General features: G+C 21.9%; 4 protein-coding genes across 8 annotated transcripts in view; 3 read left to right on the top strand and 1 right to left on the bottom strand.

Moving 5' to 3' along the window:
* Positions 1-2,867: 2,867 nt before the first annotated feature.
* Positions 2,868-11,529, top strand: LOC122498443 (dihydrolipoyllysine-residue succinyltransferase component of 2-oxoglutarate dehydrogenase complex, mitochondrial). The gene is made up of 8 exons (XM_043606164.1): positions 2,868-3,074; positions 4,862-4,926; positions 5,026-5,099; positions 5,192-5,322; positions 6,178-6,507; positions 6,599-6,774; positions 7,462-7,912; positions 10,632-11,529. Exons 1-8 carry the CDS (start codon positions 3,000-3,002, stop codon positions 10,764-10,766), a joined length of 1,437 nt encoding a protein of 478 aa, XP_043462099.1. The 5' UTR covers positions 2,868-2,999; the 3' UTR covers positions 10,767-11,529.
* A 2,779-nt stretch (positions 11,530-14,308) lies between these two features.
* Positions 14,309-15,236, bottom strand: LOC122498475. Of its 3 annotated transcripts, none has more exons than XM_043606218.1 (2): positions 14,961-15,236; positions 14,309-14,805 (listed from the first exon to the last, which is right to left on the bottom strand). In XM_043606218.1, exons 1-2 carry the CDS (start codon positions 14,989-14,991, stop codon positions 14,420-14,422), a joined length of 417 nt encoding a protein of 138 aa, XP_043462153.1. In that variant the 5' UTR covers positions 14,992-15,236; the 3' UTR covers positions 14,309-14,419. The 3 variants fall into 3 exon arrangements, with proteins under 3 accessions (XP_043462153.1, XP_043462152.1, XP_043462151.1); XM_043606217.1 differs by having other exon boundaries at positions 14,309-14,817; positions 14,961-15,235; XM_043606216.1 differs by having other exon boundaries at positions 14,309-14,821; positions 14,961-15,230.
* A 233-nt stretch (positions 15,237-15,469) lies between these two features.
* Positions 15,470-22,066, top strand: LOC122498474 (DNA-directed RNA polymerase III subunit RPC6). Its single transcript, XM_043606215.1, has 4 exons — positions 15,470-15,642; positions 17,124-17,748; positions 17,964-18,125; positions 21,983-22,066. Exons 1-4 carry the CDS (start codon positions 15,578-15,580, stop codon positions 22,058-22,060), a joined length of 930 nt encoding a protein of 309 aa, XP_043462150.1. The 5' UTR covers positions 15,470-15,577; the 3' UTR covers positions 22,061-22,066.
* Positions 22,067-23,133: 1,067 nt separating this feature from the next.
* The window catches only part of LOC122498391 (bromodomain adjacent to zinc finger domain protein 1A), a 28,970-nt gene continuing 25,516 nt past the window's right edge, over positions 23,134-26,587 (top strand). For all 3 annotated transcript variants that reach the window (XM_043606089.1, XM_043606088.1, XM_043606086.1), the window contains exons 1-2: positions 23,134-23,676; positions 26,108-26,246. In XM_043606089.1, the coding sequence (XP_043462024.1) occupies positions 23,564-23,676; positions 26,108-26,246 (252 nt within the window). In that variant the 5' untranslated portion in view covers positions 23,134-23,563. The remainder of the gene's footprint in view (positions 23,677-26,107; positions 26,247-26,587) is intronic.

The raw sequence follows: 26,587 nt of genomic DNA, 5'->3' as shown, positions 1-26,587 counted from the left end.
AGGAATTCAATTATTCTCAAATTTTTTGTCAAAATTCTTCGCAAGAATTCAACGATTTTCAATAGATACATTAATTTTAAAATTGAAAATATTTAAAAAGAAAAAGAAAAAATTAGTAAACAAAAAAGCAAACAACAACAAATTTCTTATTGTTACGCAAATTACAAAATTTTTTATTTTCAAATATAAATTTTTTAAATAATTTCATAATCAAAATTTAAAAAATTTACTTATTAATTACAAGATTAATTATTATACTGTTCATATTTTCAAAATTTTTAATAAAATTTAACGAAAGAATTCAATTATTTTCTAAAATTTTAATAAATCCTTCTAAACAATTCAATTATTTTTTTAAATAGTAAAATCTTTACAAAAATTCAATTATTTTCAAAACAATTTTAATTGAATTCCTCAAAAGAATTCAATTTTTAAAAAAAATTTTAATACATTTCGAAAAAATTCAATTTTTTTCTAAAATTTTAATAAATCCTTCGAAAAAATTCAATTATTTTTATAAATAGTAAAATTCATCGCAAGAATTCAATTAATTTTATAAATAGTAAAATTCTTTGCAGGAATTCAATTATTTTCAAAACAATTTTAATTGAATTCATCAGATCAATTCAAATATTTTAAAATATTTTCATAAATTTCAATTATTTCCTAAAATTTTAATAAATTCTTGGAAACAATTGAACTATTTTTATAAATACTAAAATTCTTTGCAGGAATTAAATAATTTTGTACATCCAATATAAATAAAATTACACTAAAGAATTTAATTATTCTCAAAAATTTCCATAAAATTCAATTTCAACAAGAATTTAAAATTCTATAAAAATAATTCAATTATTCTCAAAATATTTTTAAAAAGTTCTAAGTAGATAAAAATTATATTACTTTTAATGCAATTTTTAAATATATTTGTGAAAAAAATTGAAAAGAATTCAATTATTTTCAAAAAACAATAAAATTCTTGTGATGAATTCTATTATTTTGAACATACTTAATTTTAATAAATTTCTTTAAAGAAATTCAATTATTTTCGAAACAACTTTAATTGAATTTCTCGAAAAAATTTCATTATTTTTAAATATTTTCATAAAATTCTTCATAACAATTTAATTATTTCTTGAAATTTTAATAAATTCTTCGAAACATTTCAATTATTTTTATAAATAGTAAAATTCTTCGCAATAATTCAATTATTTTTATAAATAGTAAAATCTTTTGAAGGAATTCAATTTATTATTTTCAAAACAATTTTAATTGAATTCCTTGGATGAATTCAAATATTTCCATAAATTTCAATTATTTCCTAAAATTTTAATAAATTCTTCGAAACAATTCAACTATTTTTATAAATACTAAAATTCTTTGCAGGAATTAAACTATTTTTAATCCAATTTAAATAAAATTACTCAAATGAATTTAATTATTTTCAAAAATTTCCATAAAATTCAATTTCAACAAGAATTTAAAATTCTCTAAAAATAATTCAATTATTCTCAAAATATTTTTAAAAAATTCTATATAAAAATTAAATTACTTTCAATGCAATTTTTAAATATATTATATTCGTAAACAATTGAAAGAATTCAATTATTTTCAAAAAATAATGAAATTCATTGTGATGAATTCAATTATTTTCGAAACAACTTTAATTGAATTTCTCGAAAAAATTTCATTATTTTAAAATATTTCTATAAAATTCTTTATATTATATAATACGATTCCTCGAAAGAATTTAAATTTTCAAATATTAACATAAAATTAATTTATTTTCTAAAATTTTAATAAATTCTTAGGAACAATTCAATTATTTTCATAAATAGTAAAATTGTTTATAAGAATTCAATTATTTTCAAAAATAATAAAATTCTTGGTAGAAATTCAATTATTATCAAATTTTTTGATAAAATTCTTTGCAACAATTCGATGATTTTCAATATATTAATTTTAAAATTGAAAATATTTGAAAAGAAAAATTATTATAAAAAAGTTAAGAAACAGAAAAGCAAACAACAACTAACTTTAAACTGCGAACAGATTACCGGAAAATATACTTTATTATTATTATTATTATTATTATTATTATTATTATTATTAATTATTTATTACATTTTTGTTATTTGTTAGTTACACAATATTTAATATTATTATTACAATCTTGTTATTTATAATTAGATATTTGTTATTATTTATTATTACAATTTTGTTATTATTCGTTAATTAATCATTGTTTGGTATTATTTTTGTTATTACAATTTCGTTGATTATTTATATATAAAAAGTTACAATTTGTTATTATACAACTGAACTATTATAATTATTATTATTATAACTATTAATTATTTATAATTTGTTATTATATATTATTACACGGAGAAAAATATAAAGTACATAACTTTTACTACTTTTATAGTAAAAAATTTCCGGTAAAGCATTTCTGGTAATTTTTACTACTTTTGGAGTAAATTTTGCTACGTTCAAAGTAAATTTTACTAATTTTTACAAATATGTACTTCAAACGTAGCAAAATTTACTCCAAAAGTAGTAAAAATTACCGGAAATTTTTTACTATAAAAGTAATAAAAGTTACTTTATATTTTTCTCCGTGTACAATTGTTTGTTGATTTTAATTTGTTTTTATTTGTTGTTATTTGTCAAATACTATTTGTTATTATTTATTATATTATTACAATTTTGTTATTATTTGTTATCAGGCCCCATCGTCCCATCCCTGTCAGTTGATTTTTTGTATTACCTTCCCAACCCTGCTAACACTGTCAGTACCATCTATAATGAAACGAAGGAAACTCTTCGCCAAATCGAACCTGGTGCAAGACTGCTCTGAAGGAGTGAAAGCAAGACGACGAGACACCCGTCCCCATCAACCCCTTTCGAACCCCACCATCAAATTACAAACTTACGGCCCTGCGCGGCATTTTTACATTCACGAGAACGGGGCAACGGGCTAGTTTTTCCGCCCGAGGATGGCCGCGATGCTGTCCAATTGTTCGCGTCTTACGCCTCGTGCTTTGACACGTCTAACTCATTCTCAATCTAAGGTAAGATTTTCATAATTTTCATTCAAAAAATTAACGATCATTTTAAATGATGATCTCTCTCTCTAGGTTATAATGATAACTTCTCATACTCATAAACATGAATCTATTTTTCAATTATTAACCTGAAGACAAGGGACCTGTCTCTCTGACCCATTTCTATTTCTTTTTATTTTTTGAACAAAAAAATTCAACACCGGCAAAGAGGTTAATTCAAAGTTAAACATTATTCTCACCTTCAGTGTTATATAATCGAGAAAAAAAAATTCACCTTCACCTCATTCAAAATCCTGTCAGAATGACTTTTGCCGTTATCTCATCATCCACAAGGAATTATAACCTCTTTGTTACTTTTTTTCTCCTTTTTACAACCCGCCCTAAAAAATTTTTCTTTATCATGTGATCTGACAGATCTTATTTTTTTGAATTTTTTATTTTTCTCACGAAAAACTGAGTTATCGTTCGTTGTTTTTTTGAAGATAAGACCTAATGTGATGTCATTTGCGAAGAGATATTTTTAAATTTGACTGGATTTCTTTTTCTAAATACTATTTAAAGAATTATTTTTTGTACCTGGATATTGAACTTTCTAGAGATTAGGTACTTTAAAAAATTTTTAAAAAGTAAAAGAAATAAAAAAAAATCTTCGAAATTTTTGAAAATTAAACATTTTAAATAAGAGAAAATAACGAATTTTTGCAATAAAAATGCCAAATGGGTAATTATTATCGAAATTCGCGATCTTGCTTTGAAATTTAGTTATGCATTCGATCAATTATAATTTCTGTCACAAGACTTGTGTTGTACCTGGTCGATTTCGCAAGAGAAAAATGACTTAATTTTTATTTATCTTTGGCACAGAATTTTTATTCTAAAAAATTATTTGTTACAGAATTTTATTCTCCTCTTAATTCAGATTTAAAAGTTTAAAACTGAAAAACATTAAACACATTTTACACATTTAACATTTGTTTGTAAAAAAATTGTTAATTAACATTGTTCGAAGAAATTCAATTATTTCCAAAAATCACGATAAATCTAAGAATTCAATTATTTTTAATAGAATTTTATAATTGAATTCTTCGAACGAATTCAATTATTTTTAATAGAATTTTAATTAAATTCTTCGAAAGAATTCAATCACGATAAAACAAAGAATTCAATTATTTTTAATAGAATTTTAATTAAATTTTTCGAAAGAATTCAATTATTTTCAAAAAACAGAATAAAACTAAGAATTCAATTATTTTAAATAAAATTTAAATTTTTTGAAAGAATTAAATTATTTATTAATAGAATTTTAATTACATTCTTCAAACGAATTCAATTATTTTTAATAGAATTTAAATTCTTCGAAAGAATTCAATTATTTTTTAATAGAATTTTAATTCCATTTTTCGAACGAATTCAATTATTTTTAATAGAATTTTAATTAAATTCTTCAAAAGAATTCAATTTTTTTTTTAAAACTCACAATAAAACTAAGAATTCAATTATTTTTAATAGAATTTAAATTCTTCGAAAGAATTCAATTATTTTTAATAAAATTTAAATTCTTCGAAAGAATTCAATTATTTTTTAATAGAATTTTAATTAAATTCCGCGAACGAATTCAATTATTTTTTAAAAGTTTTGTTAAAACTACAAGAATTCAATTACTTTTAATAGAATTTTTAACAATTTGCTGAAAAGAATTGAATTATTTTTGAAAATTTTAATTGAATTCTTCGCAACAATATGAAATTATTTTTAATTACTTTACTAATGGTAATTATTTCTTTTTTTTCAAGATTGTGAGATCCTTTCATCGTGTATTTATTCGAACAAAATCTATTCACGATTCGAAATCACTAAAGTAAGTTGAGATACAAAAAGAAAAAATATGAAACGATATAATAATCACTTATGGTTGTAAAAACAAATTCTCATTCTTATCTTTCTTTTTTATCTCCAGGTACTTAAATACCAATAACAATCAATGCTGGAAGATTCAACAAACAAGATCTTTTCGCTCAGCACCTGCGCTATGTAATGGAAAAAAAAATTTCTCTTTTCTTCGATATTAAAGAAATTTAATATTTTAAAAATTATTTTGAATAAATTATAAAATTAATTTTCAGGGGATGTAAAGGACATTGTTGTCCCTCCTTTTGGAGCGGAAAGTGTAACCGAAGGCGACGTGAGGTGGGATAAAAAACCCGGCGATCAAGTTAAGGAAGATGAAGTACTTTGTGAAATTGAAACCGACAAGGTATATAAAAATACAGATTTTTATTAAAAGTACAGAAAAAAAATTTAATTTTTAGAATTCATAAGAAATTTCTAAATATTTTTGAATTTTTTGTTTGCCTTATAAACTGTGAAATTAACACGAATTGTAATACAAATCCCTCAATTTTTTTCTATTTCTAACAATAATTTCTTTTTAAATAACATAATTCTTGAAGAACTCTCATAAAATTATTACATATAAATTATTTCATAAATAATTTTATTTGAATATTTCAAAATTAATTGAATTGTAAAAGAGTTGCGTTTACGATTTTCATAAATAGATGAACTTCAAAAGGTTTTAATTTGAAATTTTAGAAAATTTCAATTTTGAATGAATTAAATCAGAAATTTTAAAGAACGTAGATTTTTAAAAAATTTTAATAATTCAAATTCTTAAATTAGTTAAATTTTTAATATATAGAAATTTAAGTTAAAAACAATAAAAATTATTGATTTTTGAAGAAGTTATAAATTGCAGAAATTCAATTATTTTCAAAAGTAATAAAATTCTTTGCAGAAATTCAATTGTGTTCAAAAGAAATAAAATTCTTCTCCAAAATTCAATTATTTACAAAAATAATCTTCAATTCAATGCTTTTCAATACCTGATTCATATTTTAATAAAATTTTCCAAAAGAATTCAATTATTTAAAAAGAAATTTGATAAAATTCTACGCAAACATTTAATAATTTTCATAAATAATTATATTTTGTGAATTTTTTTTGTCTTGTACATATTTTTTTATACTTTTTTTCACTTATTGCTTCCTCATAGAGAGGAAGAATTGTATTTTGTTTTTTTCAGTAATAAGAAATTTTTTTTCAATTATAGACCTCAGTTCCGGTGAACGCGCCAGGAAATGGAGTATTGAAGGAAATTTTTGCCAAAGATGGTGAGACGGTGAAACCTGGACAGAAATTGTGTTCATTGGATATTGGAGCGACAGGAGGAGCGGCGCCAGCTGCGGAAAAAGCTGCACCACCTCCAGTTGTAGAAACTAAAAAACCTGCAGCAGCAGCAGCTCCACCACCGCCTTCTGCTCCTGCTGCAGCGGCTCCTCCATCACCAACACCTCCGCCGCCGCCACCACCTCCTCCTCGTCCTCAACCACCTCAAGCACCCGCGACTTCAATGCCAGTTGCCGCGATTAAGCACGCTCAGGTAAAAAAATCAAGCTCCTAAATAACGTTAATTAAATATTTATCATTATCTTTTATTACAATTTTTAATTATCTTTTATTATCATTTATAGTCCTTGGAAGGCGCGAAAGTTCAACTTCCACCAACTGACTATTCACGTGAAATAATTGGCACTCGAACGGAACAACGGGTAAAAATGAATAGAATGCGTTTGCGAATTGCCGAGAGACTTAAAGACGCACAAAATACAAATGCCATGCTTACGACTTTCAACGAAATCGATATGAGGTAATTTTTGTTTTTCTAGGCAAATCGCAAGCTTTGTACTTATTCACTAAAATTCAGGGTATCTACTAACCGGGAAAACCGGAAAATAGCCGGGAAAAACCGGGAATTTTAATAAAATTCTACGCAAACATTTAATTATTTTTAGAAATAATAACATTCTTTGGAAGGATTCAATTACTTTTATAAATATTAAAATTCTTTGCAGAAATTCAATTATGTAGTATCAATACATTTTAATAAAATTGAATAAATCAAATGTTCAATTATAATTATGAACAGACAAGATTATTTTAAAAAATTGAAAAAATTCTTTGTTTAATTTAATTAATTTTTTAATTTTTAATTAAAATTATTTAAAAAAAAAACATTATTTTCAAAAAGTTTAAAGAAACTCGTCAAAGGAATTTAATTATTCTTAAAAACTCTTTTATGAATATATTTTATTTATATTTATTATTTATTTTATTTTATATAGTAAATAAATTTGTAAATTTATTTATGTTCAAAATCAAATAAATTTAAATTTGATGAGAAAAAAATTAGGACAAAGCCGGGTATTTTGTTGATCGACAATTGTAGACACCCTGAAAATCTATTATTTATTACTTCTTTAGTTCTTTTAAGATTAAAAAAGATCTGATCGTAAAAATTAAGAATAGTTTTAAAATTGAGAAATTATTATTTCAGTCGTTTAATGGAATTCAGAAAATCAAGTCAAGAGCTCTTTATGAAGAAATACGGTCTGAAATTGGGCTTCATGAGTGCCTTTATTGCGGCGAGTGCTTATGCATTAAAGGACCAACCGGTGGTGAATGCAGTGATTGACGGCAATGACATTGTCTATAGAGATTATGTCGATATAAGTGTTGCCGTTGCGACACCAAAGGGCCTCGTCGTTCCCGTTCTTCGTAGTATAGAAAATAAGAATTTCGCTGAAATTGAAATTGCCATGGCAGCGATAGGCGATAAGGCAAGAAAAGGAAAAATTACTGTCGAAGACATGGACGGCGGTACTTTCACGATAAGCAATGGTGGAGTATTTGGCTCACTAATGGGAACTCCCATTATTAATCCACCTCAAAGCGCAATTCTCGGTATGCACGGTACCTTTGAGCGACCAATTGCTGTTAAAGGACAGGTAAAACGATTGTTTTTTATTTAAAAAATACCTTTTCTAACTACATGAAAAAAAACTTTCAATTTACAGGGTTACCATAAGTTCTTTTTCAATAACTTTATATTCTTGAAGAACTAGCATAAAATTATTACCTATAAATTATTTAATGAATAATTTTACTTAAATATTTCAAAATTAATTGAATTTTAAAAAAGAGTTGTGTTTACAATTTTTATAAATAGATGAACTTCAAAAGGTTTCAATTTCAAATTTTATAAAATTTCAATTTTGAATGAAATTAATTAGAAATTTTAAATAATAGATTTTTGAAAAATTTGAATAAGAGTAAATTCTACTGAAATTAGTTTTTTAATATACTTAATTAATTATTAAAAATAGTGGATTTATAGAAGAATTTTAGTTAAAAACACTGAAAAATTGAATTTTGGAAAAGTTAAAAATGATTAAATGAATAAAGAAATTCAATTATTTTCAAAAGTAATAAAATTTAACATAGAAATTCAATTATGTTCGAAAATTTGAAAAAAAAATTCTCATGAAAATTTCAATTATTTTTATAATTAATAAAATTCTTCTCCGAAATTCAATTATTTTCAAAAATTCAATTATCTTTGTAAATAACAAAAGTCTTTAGAGGAATTCAATTATTTGTAAATAATACAATTTTTCACGGGAATTCAATTATTTAAAAACAATAATATTCTTCGCAAGAGTTCAATTATTTTTACAAAAATAATAAAAATTCACAGTGTGAAATCAATTAATTAAAAAAATTTAACTACGATTGGTGATAAAAATTCAATTATTTTCATAAATAATTAAACACTCATTACAGAATTTAAATTATTGTTAAAAATTTTATTAAAATTCGTCCAAAGAATTCAATTAATAAGAAATTTTTTGATAAAATTCAATTTATATAATTCAGTTTTAAGAAATATTCAATTATTTAATAAATTATTTATTATTGTAATATTTTAAATAATTGACTTCTTGTAGAATTTTCTGATTAAAATTGATTGAAAAATGAATTTCAGTAAAATTTTAAGTAATAATTGAATATTAAAAGCATTATAACATGAATTTTTGAAATAATTGAATTTTAAAAAGGTTTCAAATTAAAATCTTTGAAAATCTGAATTTTTCAAAATTTTAACAACAATTCTGTATTTTTTTTTCTTTTTTATTAAAAAAAGTTTAATTGAATTTTTGTTTTTAATTATTTCAAGTTTTTATTTTCTAAATAATTAATTGAAAAATTTCCAAATAATCGAAATTTCATGTAAAATTGAATTATAAACAAATGGATTTGAAAATTCTCAAAGAACTTTTTCAAAATTTTTTTAAAAATATTTGTTTTAAAGAAGAATTTTAGTTAAAAGTTCTATAAAATAATAATTAAATTGAAAAGATGAAAAATAATTTTGAAGAAGTTACAGTAAAAATATTCTTAGAAAAGAATATAATCCTGTGATAAATTTTATTTTTTATGAAAATAATTGAATTCATGTGGAAAATTTTACTTTTCAAAAGCATTGAATTCTTGTGATGAATTTTAATATTTATCAAAATAATTGAATTTTGGAAAAGAATTTTTATTAAAATTCCTTAGAATAATTGATTTTATGGGAAGAATTTATGCGATTTTGTTGTTTATCAAGTTAATTGAATTCTTTTGCAAAATTACTTGAAAATTTTTGTAACTAATTGATTTTCTGCGACGAATTAAATATTATTTATGAAAATATTTGAATTATTGCAACGAATTTTATTGTTTTATTGAATAATTGAATGTTTCTTAAAATTCAGTTCTTTCCTCAAGTTTTCATAAAATTTTTAATAATAATTGCATTTTTTAAGGAATTTATTTAAAATTGTATTAAAAATATTTGACATTCTGCGATGAAAATAATTAAATTCGAAAATGAAATTTTATTATTTATGAAAATAATTGAATCTTTTCGTAGAATTGTATCAAAAAGTTTTTTCTATAATTAAATCTGTTGATAAATTTTGTGAAAATAGTAAATATTGAAAATTATTGAATTGCAAAAAACTTTTGAAAGTAATATTGAACTTTTGCAAATCTTGACGAGATATTCGTGAAAATTTTTGAAAATAATTGAATTTCTTCAAAGAATTTAATTATTTTTGAAAATAATTGAATTCTTGGGATGAATATTGTAACTTACGAAAATAATTGAATTTTGTAAAGAATTTTATTAAAATTCCTAAAAATTATTGAATTTCTTTGAAGAATTTTGTTATTTATCAAGATAATTGCATTTAAACTTTTGTAATATTTAAATAATGTTAAAAAATTCATTCTTGTCAGAAATAGAAAAATTTTTTGAAGGTTCTGCATTAAAATTAGTGGCAGTTTCATAGTTTTTGAAGCTAAATTTGGTGTGAATTCATCATTAAAAGATAAAAGAAGAAAATAGGGGAAATTTAGGGTAAATTTTCAAAATAGGGTACGTTTAGGGGCCAAAATTAAAAAAAGGGGACTTTAAGGGAAATAGGGGACAGACTGTGAAGCCTGCACAGTATCTAATCATTTTTAGAGTGAATCAGAATATTTTTCAGGTTCAGGGAAAAAGTAAAAGAATTTTGTCTGAAAATTAGGAAAAAGTTAGGGAAAAAGAAAATTTTGTGGTAACCATGATTTACATTTTTTTTAAATGATAGTTTTAAAATTTTCTTTTTAATTTTATTTCAGGTTGTCATTCGACCAATGATGTACATTGCCCTGACCTACGATCATCGATTGATCGACGGTCGTGAGGCAGTTATGTTCCTCCGTAAAATCAAGGATGCTGTCGAGGATCCTAGAATTATTTTAGCCGGTCTTTAAAGGAAACGAAAATAAAAAAAAAGAATCACTAAAAGCGAAAATTGGAAAATACGCTTTTGAAAGAAAAATACGCCTCTTGTCCCGTTAAATAAACCATTATTATCTGTACAGAAAAATGAGGTCGATTTTTCATTGCTAATCGCTGATTTTCAAGAACACTTTTTAATGAAAAATTGACTCGAGTTTCCCAAAGTCAACTGAGTGTGCATGTGCGAAAGAAAGAGAGAACGAGAACAATCGGCTTGGACAAGTGCTGTAAATAATGTATTAAGAAAATTTATACTCAGTGATGGGAGTTCAAAGAGCGAGACAAATGCGGCAAAGTCAAGAATTTTAATATTAAAACGATTAACATTTAATCATTAAATTCTTGACTTGGTAATTGTATTATTTAAACGAAACTACAATTTTTTAAAAATAATTTTCATTTGTTTTTGTTTTTTTTTTTTTTTTAAAGAGTAACAATTTTTTCGAATAGATAAAAAATTGATTTTTATGAATTATTTTATTAATGAAAGTCTGCTACGTCTCAAGATCGTTGATCGAAGAAATATTTAGTAATAATTTTTTTTTTGATGTAGTTTATAATTTATTTTTATCCCGACACGACTTTTGCACGAACAAGACGTCACTGAGAAGAAAAAGAAAAACTAAAATAATTTAAAAATAAAAATCTTACAACCGACCGAATTTAGAAACTGTTATTTGTCACTTATTAGATGTATCTGAAATAATAATAATAAACACGCCGATCTATAAATTATTGAATTTAGTTGAAATTCTTTCTTGTTTATTGAAAAATAATAATTTCTGTTTATTGAATAGCAAATTAAGGCTTTGCACTCGGTAATTAATTAAAAAAAAATCAATTCAATTATTTTCCAAATTTTCAGTTAGAATTCTTCAAAAATACGATATTTCAAAATAATTTTTAAAAGTAAAGAAAATATAATAAAATTCTTTAAATTATAAAATTTATTTCAATGAAATTTGATAGAATTTTCAATTTTTATAATTATTTTCGTGAATTCAATAATCTTTAAAAAAGTTTAATTAACTAAGTAGATACATTTTTTCTTACAATGAATTTTTTCAGAATTTCAAAATTATTAAAAACTTCAATCATTTTTGTTAAACAAATATTTAGAAACTTATTGTTATTTATTTGTCCGCAGGAATAAAACTTATAACGCTTCAAATATTCAATTATTTTCTAAAATTTTAAATGACAATTTTTTTTAAAACAATTCCTATTAGAATTCAACTCCGAAAATTGAATTATTTAAATGGAATAATTTTTGTTGAAGTCAATTTTTAGTTTTTAATAATCTCAAATTATTGTTTTAATTTTTTAAATTATTTCCGTGAATTAAACTACCTATCTTTAAAAAATTTTAATATTAATGTTTCAAAAACCTAATTTTTTTAAGAAACTTGAATTAAAATTTTAAAATACTTTTAATGTAAAACTTTTCGAAATTTAATTATTTATAAAAATTTGAACTGCATTTCTTCCAAAATTCAATTTTTGTTAATAAATAAAATTTGAATTAATAGGTATTCAATTATCTAAAATATAAACTGAAATTCATGTTTACAAAATTCTACGAGAATTCAATTATTTAAAGACAAAAGTAAAGAATTTATTGAATAATTGAGCATTTGCTCAAATTGAATTTTCATAAAGAATTTTATCAACAAATTGTTGAATAATTCAATTCTTTTGACGAATTTTAATAAAATTTTGAAAAATAATTACATTTTTCGAGGAATTCGATTAAAATTGTATTAAAAATAATTGAAATTCTGCGATGAGTATTTATGAAATTGAAAATAATTGAATTCCTTAAAAAGAATTTTATTATTTATGAAAATAATGAAATGTTTGAGTAGAATTTTATTATAATTTTTTTTAAATAATTGAATTCTTTTGGAAAATTTTATTAAAAAAGTACATTTTGAAAATCTATGAATTGAGGATAATTTTTGAAAATGATTGAAATTTTGCCAAGACTATTTAAAAATTCTTGAATATAATAGAATTTTGGAGAAGAATTTTATTAATTATAGAGATAATTAAAATTTTGCACAGGATTTTCTTAAATTCTTGAAAATAATTAAATTTCTGTAAACAATTTGATTATTTATGGAAATAATGACATTATTTTAAATGAAATTCATTCTTAAATCAATTTTTATCAGGAAATTCTGCGAAAATTAAATTATTTAAAAACAAAAATCAATAATTTATTGAATAATTGAATATCTAAGAAGAATTTTTGTTATTTATCAAGTTAATTGAATTCTTTCGAAGAATTACGTTAAAACTTTTAAAATAATTAAATATTCATTTTTAAATAATTGAATTCTTTCGAGAAGAATTTTATTTATTATTTATAAGGATAATTGAAATTTTGACGAGAATATTCTTAAATTCTTAAAAATAATTAAATTTCTGTAAACAATTTGATTATTTATGGAAATAATGAAATTATTTTAAAAGAAATTAATTTTTAAATCAATTTTTATCAGAAAATTCTACGAGAATTAAATTATTTAAAAGCAAAAATCAATAATTTATTGAATAATTGAATGTTTTTTAAAAGTAAATTCTCATAAATAATTTTTTAAATAAATTTTGCAATAATTCAATTCTTTTGACGAATTTTATTAAAATTTTTAAAGAATAATTACCTTTTTCGAGGAATTTGATTAAAATTGTACTAAAAATAATTGAAATTCTACGATGAGTTTTATTACTTATGAAAATTGTATTATTTATGAAAATAGTTGAATGTTTGCGTAGAATATTATCAAATTTTTTTTTAAATAATTGAATTCTTTTGGAAATTTTTATTAAAATAGTAGTTTTTGAAAATAATTGAATTTCGGAGAAGAATTTTATTATCTATAAAGATAATTGAAATTTTTATGAGAATTTTTTTTAAATTTTCCAAAATATTTGAATTTCTGTGTAGAATTTTATTTCTTTTGAAAATAATCGAATTTCTGCAAATCTTTTGAATTTTCTCTAAAATTCAATTTTTTTAGTGTTTTGAACTAAAATTCTTCTATAAATCTACTATTTTTAATAATTAATTAAACATATGTGACGCTCCACGAGAAAAGGGACCTTATTTACTCTTGTCATAAGGTCCCTTTTCTTGTGGAGCGTCACATATTAATTACAAAGTGAACTAATTTCAGAAAAATTTACTCTTATTAAAATTTTTCGAAAAATTTGTTCTCTAAAATTTCTAATTAAATTCATTCAAAATTGAAATTTTCTAAAATTATAAATTGAAACTTTTTGAAGTTCATCTATTCTTCATAAAGTGTAAATAAATAAATAAATAGATAAATATTTATAAAAATTGTAAACACAACTCTTTTAGAATTCAATTAATTTTGAAATATTTAAGTAAAATTATGCATTAAATAATTTTTAAGTAATAATTTTATGATAACAAATAAGTTAAGAGGTCAGTTTTTGATTTTTCAAAAGTCTTCACCTTTAAACTTTTTTTATCCTTAAGAAGAAGTTTTTTCTTTAGAAAAAATAGACTTTTATTCAAATTCATTTGAATTTTATAAAAAGAAATAAAATTATAACTTTACAAAATTTAAAACATTATAATTATTATAATTAGAGATTAAAGATCACGATCGGGATGTGGAAGCTCTTCAATTTTCATTGGATCCAATGTAACATTGTGTTCTTTTAATAATGGTACAAAATAATCGTACAGCATTTTTATTATATGCGCTGAATGCTGACGTTGTTCTTTTAATATTTGTTCTAATGTTTTCTCCTCTGTTTTACGTCTTGACGAAACACTGACTGTGTTTTTGCATAAAACACAAGCACCAGTGTCGGAGGTTCTTAAAATTTCTTCAATTTCCTTTGAAATTTCCACTGTTTTCGGTAATGCTTGTGCCATTGATTTATAAATGCCAATGGCAAAAGATGTTTTAAATGCTTCAACGTATCCTAAATCGAAGCCTTCCTGGAGGACATCATCCGATCCATCGTCCATACCTTCACGATAACCTGACTTTAAAATTATAGTGAAAAAAAACAGTTTTTTAAATATTAACGTCTTAATTTTCTTTTTCTTTGTAAGTTGAATGTGTAAATGATTAAATGATACTCATAATTATATAAATATGAATGTGTGATTAAAAATATTTTACCTTTCCTGCCGTTTCCACTGCTCTTTTCCATGATCTCTCGCCGATTTCTAATTCATCGTTATCGTTTGTCTCTTCCATTGATAAACTTTTCTTCTCTTAAATTTATTAAAACTTAAAAGTGCTATTTAATAATAAAAAACAATCTTTAATATTTAAACCGATTTTTATGCTTTTTATCGTTTTTATACTTTTCAACCTTGACAAGTTCTCAAGTTTTTTAAATTTCAGATTTCAAGTTTCAACATGTGACATGTGAAATGTGAACAAAAAAGTAAGGTTATGTAAACTTTGATATCAACATTCCGAAGCCGCGTGAAGTATTTTATCATTTTTTTTTAATTTCACTTAATAATGTAAAATTCGTAATAGATAATATTGAAGTTAAAGTATTAGAGTTAGAAATTAAATATAATTTTGAATAATCGAATACTAATTTAGAAAACATTTCAAATTTAGGCGCCATTTAGTAGCTACTGCAGCGCCGAGAAACTGTCAAAATATTTTTGAGGTTATGTTTTTCAGAGGAGAGAAAAGTATATAAATGCGTGGAAAAAGTCTTTTGAGTTAAAAGTTTTCAAGTTTTTTTTAATTTCAGTTATTAATTATCAATTAAAAATATGGACAACCAAGAGTCATCTAGTAAACAAAGCAAAAGTGATTTTATTGGTATTGATGAACAAAAGTAAGTTATTCTTTTTTCGTAATTTTTCGGTTTTCTAAACACTGAATTAGGTTTGAAACTTGTTGTTCAATTATATTTATAAAGAATTTAATAAAATTCAAATAATATGAATAATAAAATTTTCGCAGTAATTCAATTATGTGAAATAAAATTTTTTTGAAAGAAATCAATTAATTTAAATATTTTAATCAAATTCTTTAAAAAGAAATTAATTATTTTCTAAAAATTTGTTTATAGGAATAGAATTATTTTCATAAATATGTAATAAAATTCATCACAAGAATACCATTTTAATTGAATTTAATTTAAATATAATTTTAATAAAGTTCTTCAAAAGAATTCAATTATTTTCATAAATATTAAAATTTTTCAGAGGATTTCAATTATTTTCAATACAATTTTAATTCAATTCTTTGAGAAATATTTAATTATTTTCGAAAATTTCCACAAAATTTTTCAAACTGATTTACTTATTTTTAAAAATTTGATAAAATTCAAAGTAAAAATTAAAATAATATCATGACTATAATAAAATATTCAAAATAATTCAATTGTGTGAAATACAATTTTCAAGAAATTTTTTCGAAAGAAATCAGTTGGTATTTAAATATTTTAATAAAATTCTTTGGAAAAAATTAAATAATATTCTAAAATTTTGACAAAATTTGTTTATAATAGTTAAATTATTATTTTCATAAATAGATGAACTTCCAAAGATTATAATTTAAAATTTTGTAAAATTTTAATTTTGAATTAATTTCATTAGAAATTCTAAAGATCTTAAATTTTTGCAAAAATTTTCAAAATTTAAATTTTTCTGATATTAGTTAAATTTTTTAATATATATATATATATATGTTATTATTTAATTATTAAAAAATAATGAATTTATCGTTGAATTTTAATTAAAAGCACTAAAAATATTTGAATTTTGGAGAAATTTTAAATGATTGCAAAAATTCAATTATTTTCAAAAGTAATAAAATAATTCTTCGCAGAAATTCAATTATTTTAAAAAATTTAAAGAAATTCTCCTCAAAATTTCAATTCTCTTTATAAATAATAAAATTCTTCTTCAAAATTCAATTATATTCAAAAAATTTAATAAAATTCTTGTAAAAAATTTTAATTATTTTCAAAAATTTTCCTAAAATGAATGATTTTCAATATCTACTATTTTAATAAAATTTTCCAAAAGAATTCAATTATTTAAAAAATTTTTTATTAAAATTCTACGCAAACGTTTAATAATAATGATTAAATATTTTTTTTAAAAAAGAATTTATTGCTGTTTTCGAATAATTTTACAATTAAAGAAATTCGTAAATAAATGTAAATAGAACATTGTTTTGAGTATCTAATTATTTTTAGAGTGAATCAGAATATTCTTTAAGGTCAGGAAAAAAGTCAAAATTTTTGTTTATTATAATTTAAAAAACTGTATAAAATTATTCATAAAAATATAAGAATTAATTTTCCAGACTATTGGAATTGGCTCAATCGAAGCCAAAAGGCTTCTCCCATAAAGACATTACAGCAACGTTGCCAAATTTAAATCCATCGCAAACGGCTGAATTAATAAATAAATTACTATCGCATGGTAATATTGAATTATTTACAAGTGGAGCGAATAAAACTCTTCTCTATAAATTAAAGGATCCAACGAAAGAAAGATTTGCCAAGGGCTCTGATAATGAGGAGAAAATTGTTTATTCAATTATTGAAGAGGCTGGCAATAAAGGAATTTGGATAAGGGACATTAGATTTAAATCAAATCTCAATCAAATAATATTAAATAAAATATTAAAGAGTCTTGAGAATAAGAAAATAATTAAATCAATAAAATCAGTTGCGGCCGGTAAGAAGAAAGTTTATATGCTCTACGATTTACAGCCAGATAGATCAATAACTGGTGGCGCATGGTATCAGGATCAGGATTTTGAAGTTGAATTTGTCGATGTTTTGAATGATTTTTGCTTTAAATATTTACAAAAGCAAAAGGGGAAAATGTCCGATTGTAAGAATGGACCATTATTGGCGCGTAATGTTTCCTACGTTAGTTCAACTGATGTTTGGAAACATATCACCGATTTGCATATTAGTAAGGTAAAAAGTGAAGGAAATTGATTTTCTTTTTATTTTTACAACATAAAATACAAACTCGGAGCGAATTTTTCGTTATCAAATTGATGAATGAATTTTAATTTAAAAATTTTAATATATTTTTCTTTCTTTAAATGAATTTTTTCATACATTTCAATTTAATTTAAATAATATACAAAAATTTCGTCTGAATAACTAATAATAAATACTAATTTCAGGTCGATCTCACAGTTGAAGATTTAGAAATGATTTTAAATACGTTAGTTTATGATGGAAAGGCGGAAAAACTTGTTACAAATGACAGAACAAATATGTACAGAGCTGTGGAATCTTTGCTCGATTATCCAGGATTAATAGGAAGTCCTTGTGGTGTTTGTCCGGTTTGTATTAAAACGAAAATTAGTACAACTTTGAAAAATAATTATTTTGGAAATATGTTTTTTATTTTAATTTATTATTTATTTATTTAAATTATTAAATAAATTTTAACATATTTGCCACAAGTCAGAGAAAAATAAGGGATTTGGAAAAAATTTAATTCATAAGAAAATTATGAATTTTTGTGTCTTTTTCGTTTGCTTTATAAACTATGAAATTACCACGATTTATAATACAAAATTTTCAATTTTTTCTATTTCTGACAATAAATTCTTTTTAAATAACTTAATTCTTGAATAACTATCTTAAAATTATTTCTTATAAATTAATTAATGAATAATTTTACTTAAATATTTCAAAATTAATTGAATTCTAAAAAAGTTGTGTTTACAATTTTTATAAATAGATGAGCTTCAAAAAGTTTTAATTTATAATTTTAGAAAATTTCCATTTTGAATGAATTTAATTAGAAATTTTAAATAACAGATTTTTGAAAAATTTAATAAGAGTAAATTCTTCTGAAATTAGTTCACTTTTTAATTAATTATTTAAAAATAGTGGATTTATAGAACAATTTTAGTTCAAAACACTAAAAAAAAATTGAATTTTTGAGAAAATTCAAATGATTGCAGAGATTCAATTATTTTCAAAAGAAATAAAATTCTACACAAAATTCAAATATTTTCTAAAATTTCGAAAAAATTTTCATAAAAATTTCAATTATCTTTATAGATAATAAAATTCTTCTCCGAAATTCAATTATTTTCAAAAACTACTATTTTAATAAAAATTTCCAAAAGAATTCAATTATTTAAAAAAAAATTTGATAATATTCTACGCAAACATTCAATTATTTTCGTAAATAATACAATTTTCAGAGGAATTCAATTATTATCGAAAATAAACAAATTTTCCTTCAAAATTGCAATTAATTTTATAAATTTTAATCAAATTTCTCTTAGTATTCAATTATCTTTGTAAATAACAAAAGCCTTTAGAGGAATTCAATTATTTTTAAATAATGCAATTTTTCACGGCAATTCAATTATTTAAAAACATAATAATATTCTTCGCAAGAGTTCAATTATTTTTACAAATAATAAAATTTTCCACTGTGAAATCAATTAATTTAAAAAATTTATTTACAATTGTAAAAATTCAATTATTTTCATAAATAATAAAACTCATCGCAGAATTTCAATTATTTTTAATACAATATTTTAATCAAATTTCTCTAAAAATGTAATTATTGATAACATTTTTATTAAAATTCGTCGTAAATAATGAATATTCTCCATCAGAACTCAAATATTTTTAAAAGTAATAAAATTCCTCTTCAAAGTTCAGTTATAAAAAAAATTTTAATTTGAACAAAAATTTTATTAAAATTTTGTCAAAATTTAAATTTTTTTCATAAATAATAAAACTCAACGTAGAATTTTAATTATTTTTAATACAATTTTAATCGAATTCCTCAAAAAATGTGATTATTTTTTAAAAATGTTATTAAAATTCGTCAAAATAGAATTCAATTATTGCAAAATTTGTTTAAAAAATTATTTATGAGAATTTAATTTTAAAAAACATTCAATTATTCAATAAATTATTGATTTTTGCTTTTAAATAATTTAATTCTCGTAGAATTTTCTGATAAAAATTGATTTAAAAATTAATTTCATTTAAAATAATTTCATTATTTCCATAAATAATCAAATTGTTTACAGAAATTTAATTATTTTTAAGAATTTAAGAAAATTTTCGGAAAAATTTCAATTATCCTTATAAATAATAAATAAAATTCTTCTCGAAAGAATTCAATTATTTAAAAATTTGTTGATAAAATTCTTCATGAGAATTGAAATTTTAACAAATATTCAATTATTTAATAAATTATTTATATTTGCATCTAAATATATGAATTCTTGTAGAATTTTCTAATAAAAATTTATTTAAAAATGAATATTTAATTATTCTAAAAGTTTTAACGTAATTCTTCGAAAGAATTCAATTAACTTGATAAATAACAAAAATTCTTCTTAGATATTCAATTATTTTCAGGAATTTTAATAATATTCTTTGCAAAATTCAGTTGTTATCATAAATAATAATATTCTCCATCAGAATTCAATTATTTTCAAAAGTAATAAAATTCTTCTCCGAAATTCAGTTTTTTTCAAAAATTTTAATAAAATGCTTGTCAAAATTGTAATTATTTTCAAAAATTTCCCTCAATTCAATGATTTTCAATTTTAATAGATATTTGTTATTTTAATAGAATTTTCCAAAAGAATTCAATTATGTAAAAAAAATGTTGATAAAATTTTTTACAAACGGTTAATTCTTTTCATAAATAACAAAAATTTAACGGGAATTAAATTATTTTTTTTAAATTTCTTCGCAATAATTCCATTATTTTCATAAATAATAAAACTCTTCGCAGAGTTTCAATTATTTTTACCTAAATAAAATTTTAATCGAATTCCTCGATAAATGTAATATTATTCATAAAAGTTTTATTAACATTCGTCAAAAAGAATTCAATTATTGCAAAATTTGTTACAAAAATTTCTTTATGAAAATTCAATTTTAAGAAACAATTAGTTATTCCATCAATTATTTATGTTTGCATTTAAATAATTGAATTCTCGTAAAATTTTCTAATAAAAATTGATTTAAAAAATGAATTTCAGTTAAAATTTTAGATAATAATTGAAAATTAAAATCATAAAATAAATTTTTAGAAATTTATTTATTTATTTTTTCAAAATACATCAACACGGGAAATAATTGAATTTTGAAAAGGTTTCAAATTAAAATCTTGAAAATTCAATTTTTTTGAATTTATTATATTTAATTATTTAAAAAGTTATAACGCAATTCTTCATAAGAATTCAATTAACATGATAAATAACAAAATTCTTTCCAAAAATTCAATTATTTTCAGGAATTTTAATAAAATTCAATTATTTTCTTAGAAAATTATATTCATCATAAGAATTCAATTACTTTCAAAATTAAAAATAAAATAAATATAATAATAATAGAAATAATAAAGAATAAGTATAATAATAATAATAATACCCAAAATATTTTGAAAAAATGTGTAAATAAAAATAAATTATTATTTACATATTTGTAAAATTATTTTTGTAAAATATAATCTATATTTAAAAATTAAGGTATTTGTCGCGTAAATTCGTTTTCGACAGAATTTTTTTAAATTTCACATAATTATTCTTTGGATATTTATCTACAAAATAAGGCCTATTAAAATAAAATTGACCGTCTGTAAGTCTCAAAAAATGAAATCAAAGTTTCGATTTTTAACATGTACGGTATAGGAAAACCATATGAAAACCACAGATTTTTAATTTTTGCACTTATACTAATCGACAGATTTTTTAGAAAAACTAAAGTTTTATTTATTGAACCAAAATGAACTTTTATAAAAAAAAATGAAAATTTTTCACCGTCTTAATTAAAAGATATTTAACATCAAACTTGAAAAATTATTTTAACATTTACTGTAAATGACAGGTGAATTTGTAAACGTGGCAATAGCGCTTGTTAAATACTACAGCTTGTCTGCTACTTTTGGAGCGAAATTTTAAAGACGGCCATATGCCAAACTTGCGACGTTGCCACGATCGTTTTTCATGCGAGAGGTTATGAATATACATTTAGAACATCTGTGTGTCAAACTGTACGTCCGCAAAAGTTTTTCGGAAACTCGCATTCATAATCGTTTCATAAGTACAGTCAACGGATACAAACTTTTGACAGTGACCAGTCGCGCGACAAATACCTTAAGATGACATATTAATAAATTTTTTTAATTAATTCAAATTTTCTTTTCCAGGTGAGAAAAAATTGTTGTGACGAAGGAGAAATTACACCTTCAAAGTGTCTTTACTTTACTCAGTGGTTAGAATTTTAAATTCAATTTTATCAACTTTTAGTAAAAAATTGTATTTCCATCGAATTTCAATAATTTTTTAAGTTTAAATTATAATTAATTTGTTTTTTTTTACAGAAAGTGAAATATTTTTTTAAGAATACACTTTTTTGTCATTATATTGAAATATTAAATCGTTTATGTTACAATGCGAGTTTTATTTTTCATAAAAAACGAGGACAAAACTCTTTTACATTCTTTAATTTAATTTACATAACGAACAAATTATTTTGTTTTTTGATACTCTCTTATTTTTGACTTATTCTTAAATTTATGTTTATTAATTAAACATTAAATTAATCATTTTTATTCATTCATATATTTAATTAACTTGAAAAAAATTAATCTAATTATAAAATAAAATATTAAAATTTTAAATTAATTAATTTATTTAAAAATTATTTATTTTCGCGCCATTTGTCACGTGACTGTCGATCGACATTTATTGCCATTCCCGCCAATATTCGATTCCCGCATATAAATGAAAATTATCCTTCTAAAATTTATCTTGATTACTTAAAAAAAGCACCACTCAGAGATGCCATTAGGCGGAGGAATTTCATCCCCACTCTTGCGCCATTTTACATTGACTTAAATGTAAAATGGCGCAAGAGTGGGGATGAAATTCCTCCGCCTAATGGCATCTCTGGCACCACTTCGTTTCTTAAAATTTAATATCACACATCATTTTGTGTCAATAACTTTTATTCATCTCCAAATTAACGAAATCGTCAAATTGCAAACATAACCTAAAAAGTAGTTTTTATTTTAAAAATGGCGACCATACCATTTGCGCATGTGTCGGTAATTTATCACTTTTTCCACCATTTTCGTTGTGTAAATGTCCACTTGCAAGTTAAAAAGTTATTTATTTATAAAAAATTCTCGAGAAATAGTCACAAAAAGAACATTGACAAAAAGTTTTAAAACAAAAGTGAAAAAATTAGAGATAAAAGTTTATTATTCAAATTTACCGCTTAAAAGTGAATACACTCTGATTGGATAAATCGATTTGTGTAATGCGCAATATACAGTGCGCGGTATGAATTAAATGGAAAATGGTGTCAGGTGTGAATGCGCGCTTCTTTCCCAGAGAGTGAAATAGAAGCGTAAAAATCGCTCTTTGTCATGAGTCGAAAAAAAAACGCTCTTGTCGCGAGTAATTGTGTATTTAACGTACTTTGAGAAAACGTTAAAGTGAATCAAGTTATTAAAGTGCAGTGGGAAAAGTTATAAAAAGTGTCGAAAAATACAATTGTGTGTTATATATACATATACATATAGTGTTCATAGAAAGAGGGGGGTGAATTGTAATTTTTTTTTCAGCTGCATAATTTGCAGGTTTTGACGATAACGTGGTCGCGGCACACACTAGAGAAAGAGAGAGAGAAAAAAGTTGAAAACGTAGTTTTTGAAACGCGGTTTTTTTTGTGTGTGAAAAAAAGGCGTCTTGCGGCAGCTGGCAAAAAAAAGGGACTTGAAAAAATGCCGCTGCTACGCAACGAACCCTTTAAAAAGCTCCACGTCTCCACGGATTATAAGGCCGACGACGAAGTCTATCATTGCGAGGCGACCAACGAAATCTTTAAGGATTACAAGTAAGTATATATACACAATTGTCACACACACTCTTCGCTTTTTAACTCCGTTACTTGGCCCTCTTTCTGACATTCCCTCCATTAGTTTTTGCATTAGGTTTTTCTTAAATATCTTTTTAAAAACATTTTCTTTTTCTTTCGCTTTTCGTTTATTTTCTTCGAATCTTATTTTGGGTTTCATAATATTATTTTCCCTCTTAATTCGGCCAACTCTGAAAATTACGCTTTCCTCCTTTTTGTCATACCGCGTATCTGAAATAAATTTGTCATTGCTATGCCGGAAAAAATTTATTTCACGATTCTTTACAGTTTTCAATGTTGTTTTTTTAATAAAATTATTCAATTTCTTTTTTCTCGAAGCGACTAAATAATTTTTAAATGCAATTTTTATTGTTTTCTTAATTGACGTAACGAATTTCCGATTGTGTCTAGGAATTACAATATTTATTATTTATATTTTACTTTTGTATATTGTTTAAGATAATAGTAATAATAAAAAGAATGAAATAAATATTTTTCTCTACAAAAAAGTTTGGTAAAGTTTAATTATTACATGTTTTTAAGTACAATTTTTTAAAAGAAATTTTGAGTTTGTTTCGTTTGTTTTTAAAGTACTACAGAGAAAAAACTAGAAATTTTTTTATTTCTTTTTGCTTTTGCATAAAAATGTAATTTGAAAAGAGTTTTTTTTCTCATATTTGATTATATCAAGTGCGTATTCTCTATAATGAATTATTATAAATTCTTGTTAAATAATATTAACTGCAATTATTATAATTAACAAATTATAAACTTGAAGCAATAAAAAAATAAATGCAATAAAATATAAGTTTCCTAATTTTTTATAGGTATTTTTCTTTTTAATGCTTTTATTTTAAAAATTAGTGAAATTTTAATTTGATGCGCTTTGAAGATAAAAAAATAATAAAACATAATTAAATCAAATTGTTTTTAATTAAAAATCAAACATTTAAAATACTTATACTAAAAATAATTCAATTCTAATACACACAAATTTAATTAAATTTTTTAAAAATAATAATTTGAATTCTTTTGAGAAATTTAATTAAAATTATTGTATTAAATATAATTGAATTCCTAAGACGAATTTGATTATTTATTAAAATATTTGAATTCTACCGAGAATTTCATATTAAATTTTTTTAAAATAATTCAATTAATTCGAAGAAAATTTAAATTCTTTAGAGGAATTTTGTCAAAATTTTATTAAATTAAAAATAAATGAATTTTTATTAAACAAAATTGCGTAAAAATCTTTTAAAATAATTAAAGTTTCTCTACGAATTTTTATACATTTTTTTTTAAATAATGGACTTGCTTCGAAAAATTTAATGTAAATTCTATTAAAAATAATTAAATTCCTGCAAAAAATTTAATTAATTTGGAAAATAATTGAATTCTTGCGAAAAATTTTATTATTTTTAAAAATAATTGAATTCTTGTCAAAAATGTTATTATTTGCAAAAAGAAATAATTCAATTCTTTGCAAAGAATTTTATTATTTAAAAATAATTGAATTCTTGCTAAAAATTGTATTACTTTTGAAAAAATAATTGAATTCTTGCGAAGAATTTTATTATTTAGAAAAATAATTAAATTATTGCGAAAAATTTTATTATTTACAAAAATAATTGAATTCTTGCTAAAAATTTTATTACTTTTGAAAAAATAATTGAATTTTTGCGAAGCATTTTATTATTTAGAAAAATAATTGAATTCTTGCAAAAAATTTTATTATTTATAAAAAAAATAATTGAATTCTTGCGAAGAATTTTATTATTCAGAAAAATAATTGAATTATTGTGAAGAATTTTATTATTTGGTAAAATAATTGAATTCTTGCGAAGAATGTTATTATTTATAAAAAAGTAATAATTCAATTCTTTCAAAGAAATGTATTATTTATCACAATAATTGAATTCTTGCGGATAATTTATGAAAATAATTTAATTCTTCCTATAAATTAATGATTATTTATAAAAATAATTGAATTTTTGCAAAGCATTTTATTATTTAGAAAAATAATTTAATTCTTGCGAAAAATTTTATTATTTTTGAAAATTTAATGAATTCTTCTGAAAGATTTTATTATTTATTAAAAAAAATAATTGAATTCTTGCGAAGAATGTTATTATTTAGAAAAATAATTGAATTGTTGCGAAGAATAATTGTACTATTTTTAAAAATCCTAATTGAATTTTTGGCGTAGAATTTTATTAAAATTTATTATTTACATTGACTTTTAATCGTTATCAGTAATTTTTTTTTATTTTTATTATTTTTTTGTTTTTATTATGATATTTATTAAAATTCAAATAAAAATTTTAAAAAATATTTGTAATTATTTTTTTAATGTAATTAATAATGAGCGTAATATTTTTGTTATTTATAATTAATTTGTTAATTTCAGTGAATTTTGCGCGAGGATCATTCTCTGCAATTCACTTGTCTGGTCGTGCAGCACGACGGGAAAATCGGGATTAACTTACGCAGAAGCTTTGGAAAGCGAAGAAAATGCCGAGCGAAGCTTCAAAGAGTTTCCAATGGAGGTAATTTGTGATTACTTTTTTCCAATTTTCATTTTCTCGGAAACATATAAATTTTTTTTTAAATTTAATAAATTTATATACGTATAATTACAGTTAAATCAGTTTTTTAAAAAATAATTTAATTTACTTAAGAAAATGAAAGAAAAATTGAAAATTTGCACACAGCAATATTAGAGATAAATTTTTTAATTAAAAAAAAATGAGTTTTTGATTTTTCTGTTTTTAAAAACGTTGCGGACTCGTAAAAGGAAGATAAGAAAAAGAAAGAATAAAGAAAAGAAAAGAAAAGTGGTAATTTCTTTTCTGGAAAATTGCTTTATTTCGAGGGAGAAGTGTAATAA

This window comes from Leptopilina heterotoma, unplaced genomic scaffold (assembly GCF_015476425.1).
Source record: "Leptopilina heterotoma isolate Lh14 unplaced genomic scaffold, ASM1547642v1 Lhet_15, whole genome shotgun sequence".
Taxonomy (NCBI): Eukaryota; Metazoa; Arthropoda; class Insecta; order Hymenoptera; family Figitidae; genus Leptopilina; species Leptopilina heterotoma.
The sequence above is the reverse complement of the archived record's forward strand: the minus strand, read 5'-3'. Positions and strand labels throughout refer to the sequence as shown.

Bases quoted from the DNA above. Each gene is read 5' to 3' on its own strand.
- LOC122498443 (XM_043606164.1), top strand. From the start codon at position 3,000: ATGGCCGCGATGCTGTCCAATTGTTCGCGTCTTACGCCTCGTGCTTTG. The intron at 4,927-5,025 runs GTAAGTTGAGAT...TTTTATCTCCAG, and splicing joins CACGATTCGAAATCACTAAA to GTACTTAAATACCAATAACA. The intron at 5,100-5,191 runs GTAATGGAAAAA...ATTAATTTTCAG, and splicing joins TCGCTCAGCACCTGCGCTAT to GGGATGTAAAGGACATTGTT.
- LOC122498475 (XM_043606216.1), bottom strand. From the start codon at position 15,038: ATGGAAGAGACAAACGATAACGATGAATTAGAAATCGGCGAGAGATCA. The intron at 14,822-14,960 runs GTAAAATATTTT...ATAATTTTAAAG, and splicing joins CAGTGGAAACGGCAGGAAAG to TCAGGTTATCGTGAAGGTAT.
- LOC122498474 (XM_043606215.1), top strand. From the start codon at position 15,578: ATGGACAACCAAGAGTCATCTAGTAAACAAAGCAAAAGTGATTTTATT. The intron at 15,643-17,123 runs GTAAGTTATTCT...TTAATTTTCCAG, and splicing joins ATTGGTATTGATGAACAAAA to ACTATTGGAATTGGCTCAAT. The intron at 17,749-17,963 runs GTAAAAAGTGAA...TACTAATTTCAG, and splicing joins CCGATTTGCATATTAGTAAG to GTCGATCTCACAGTTGAAGA.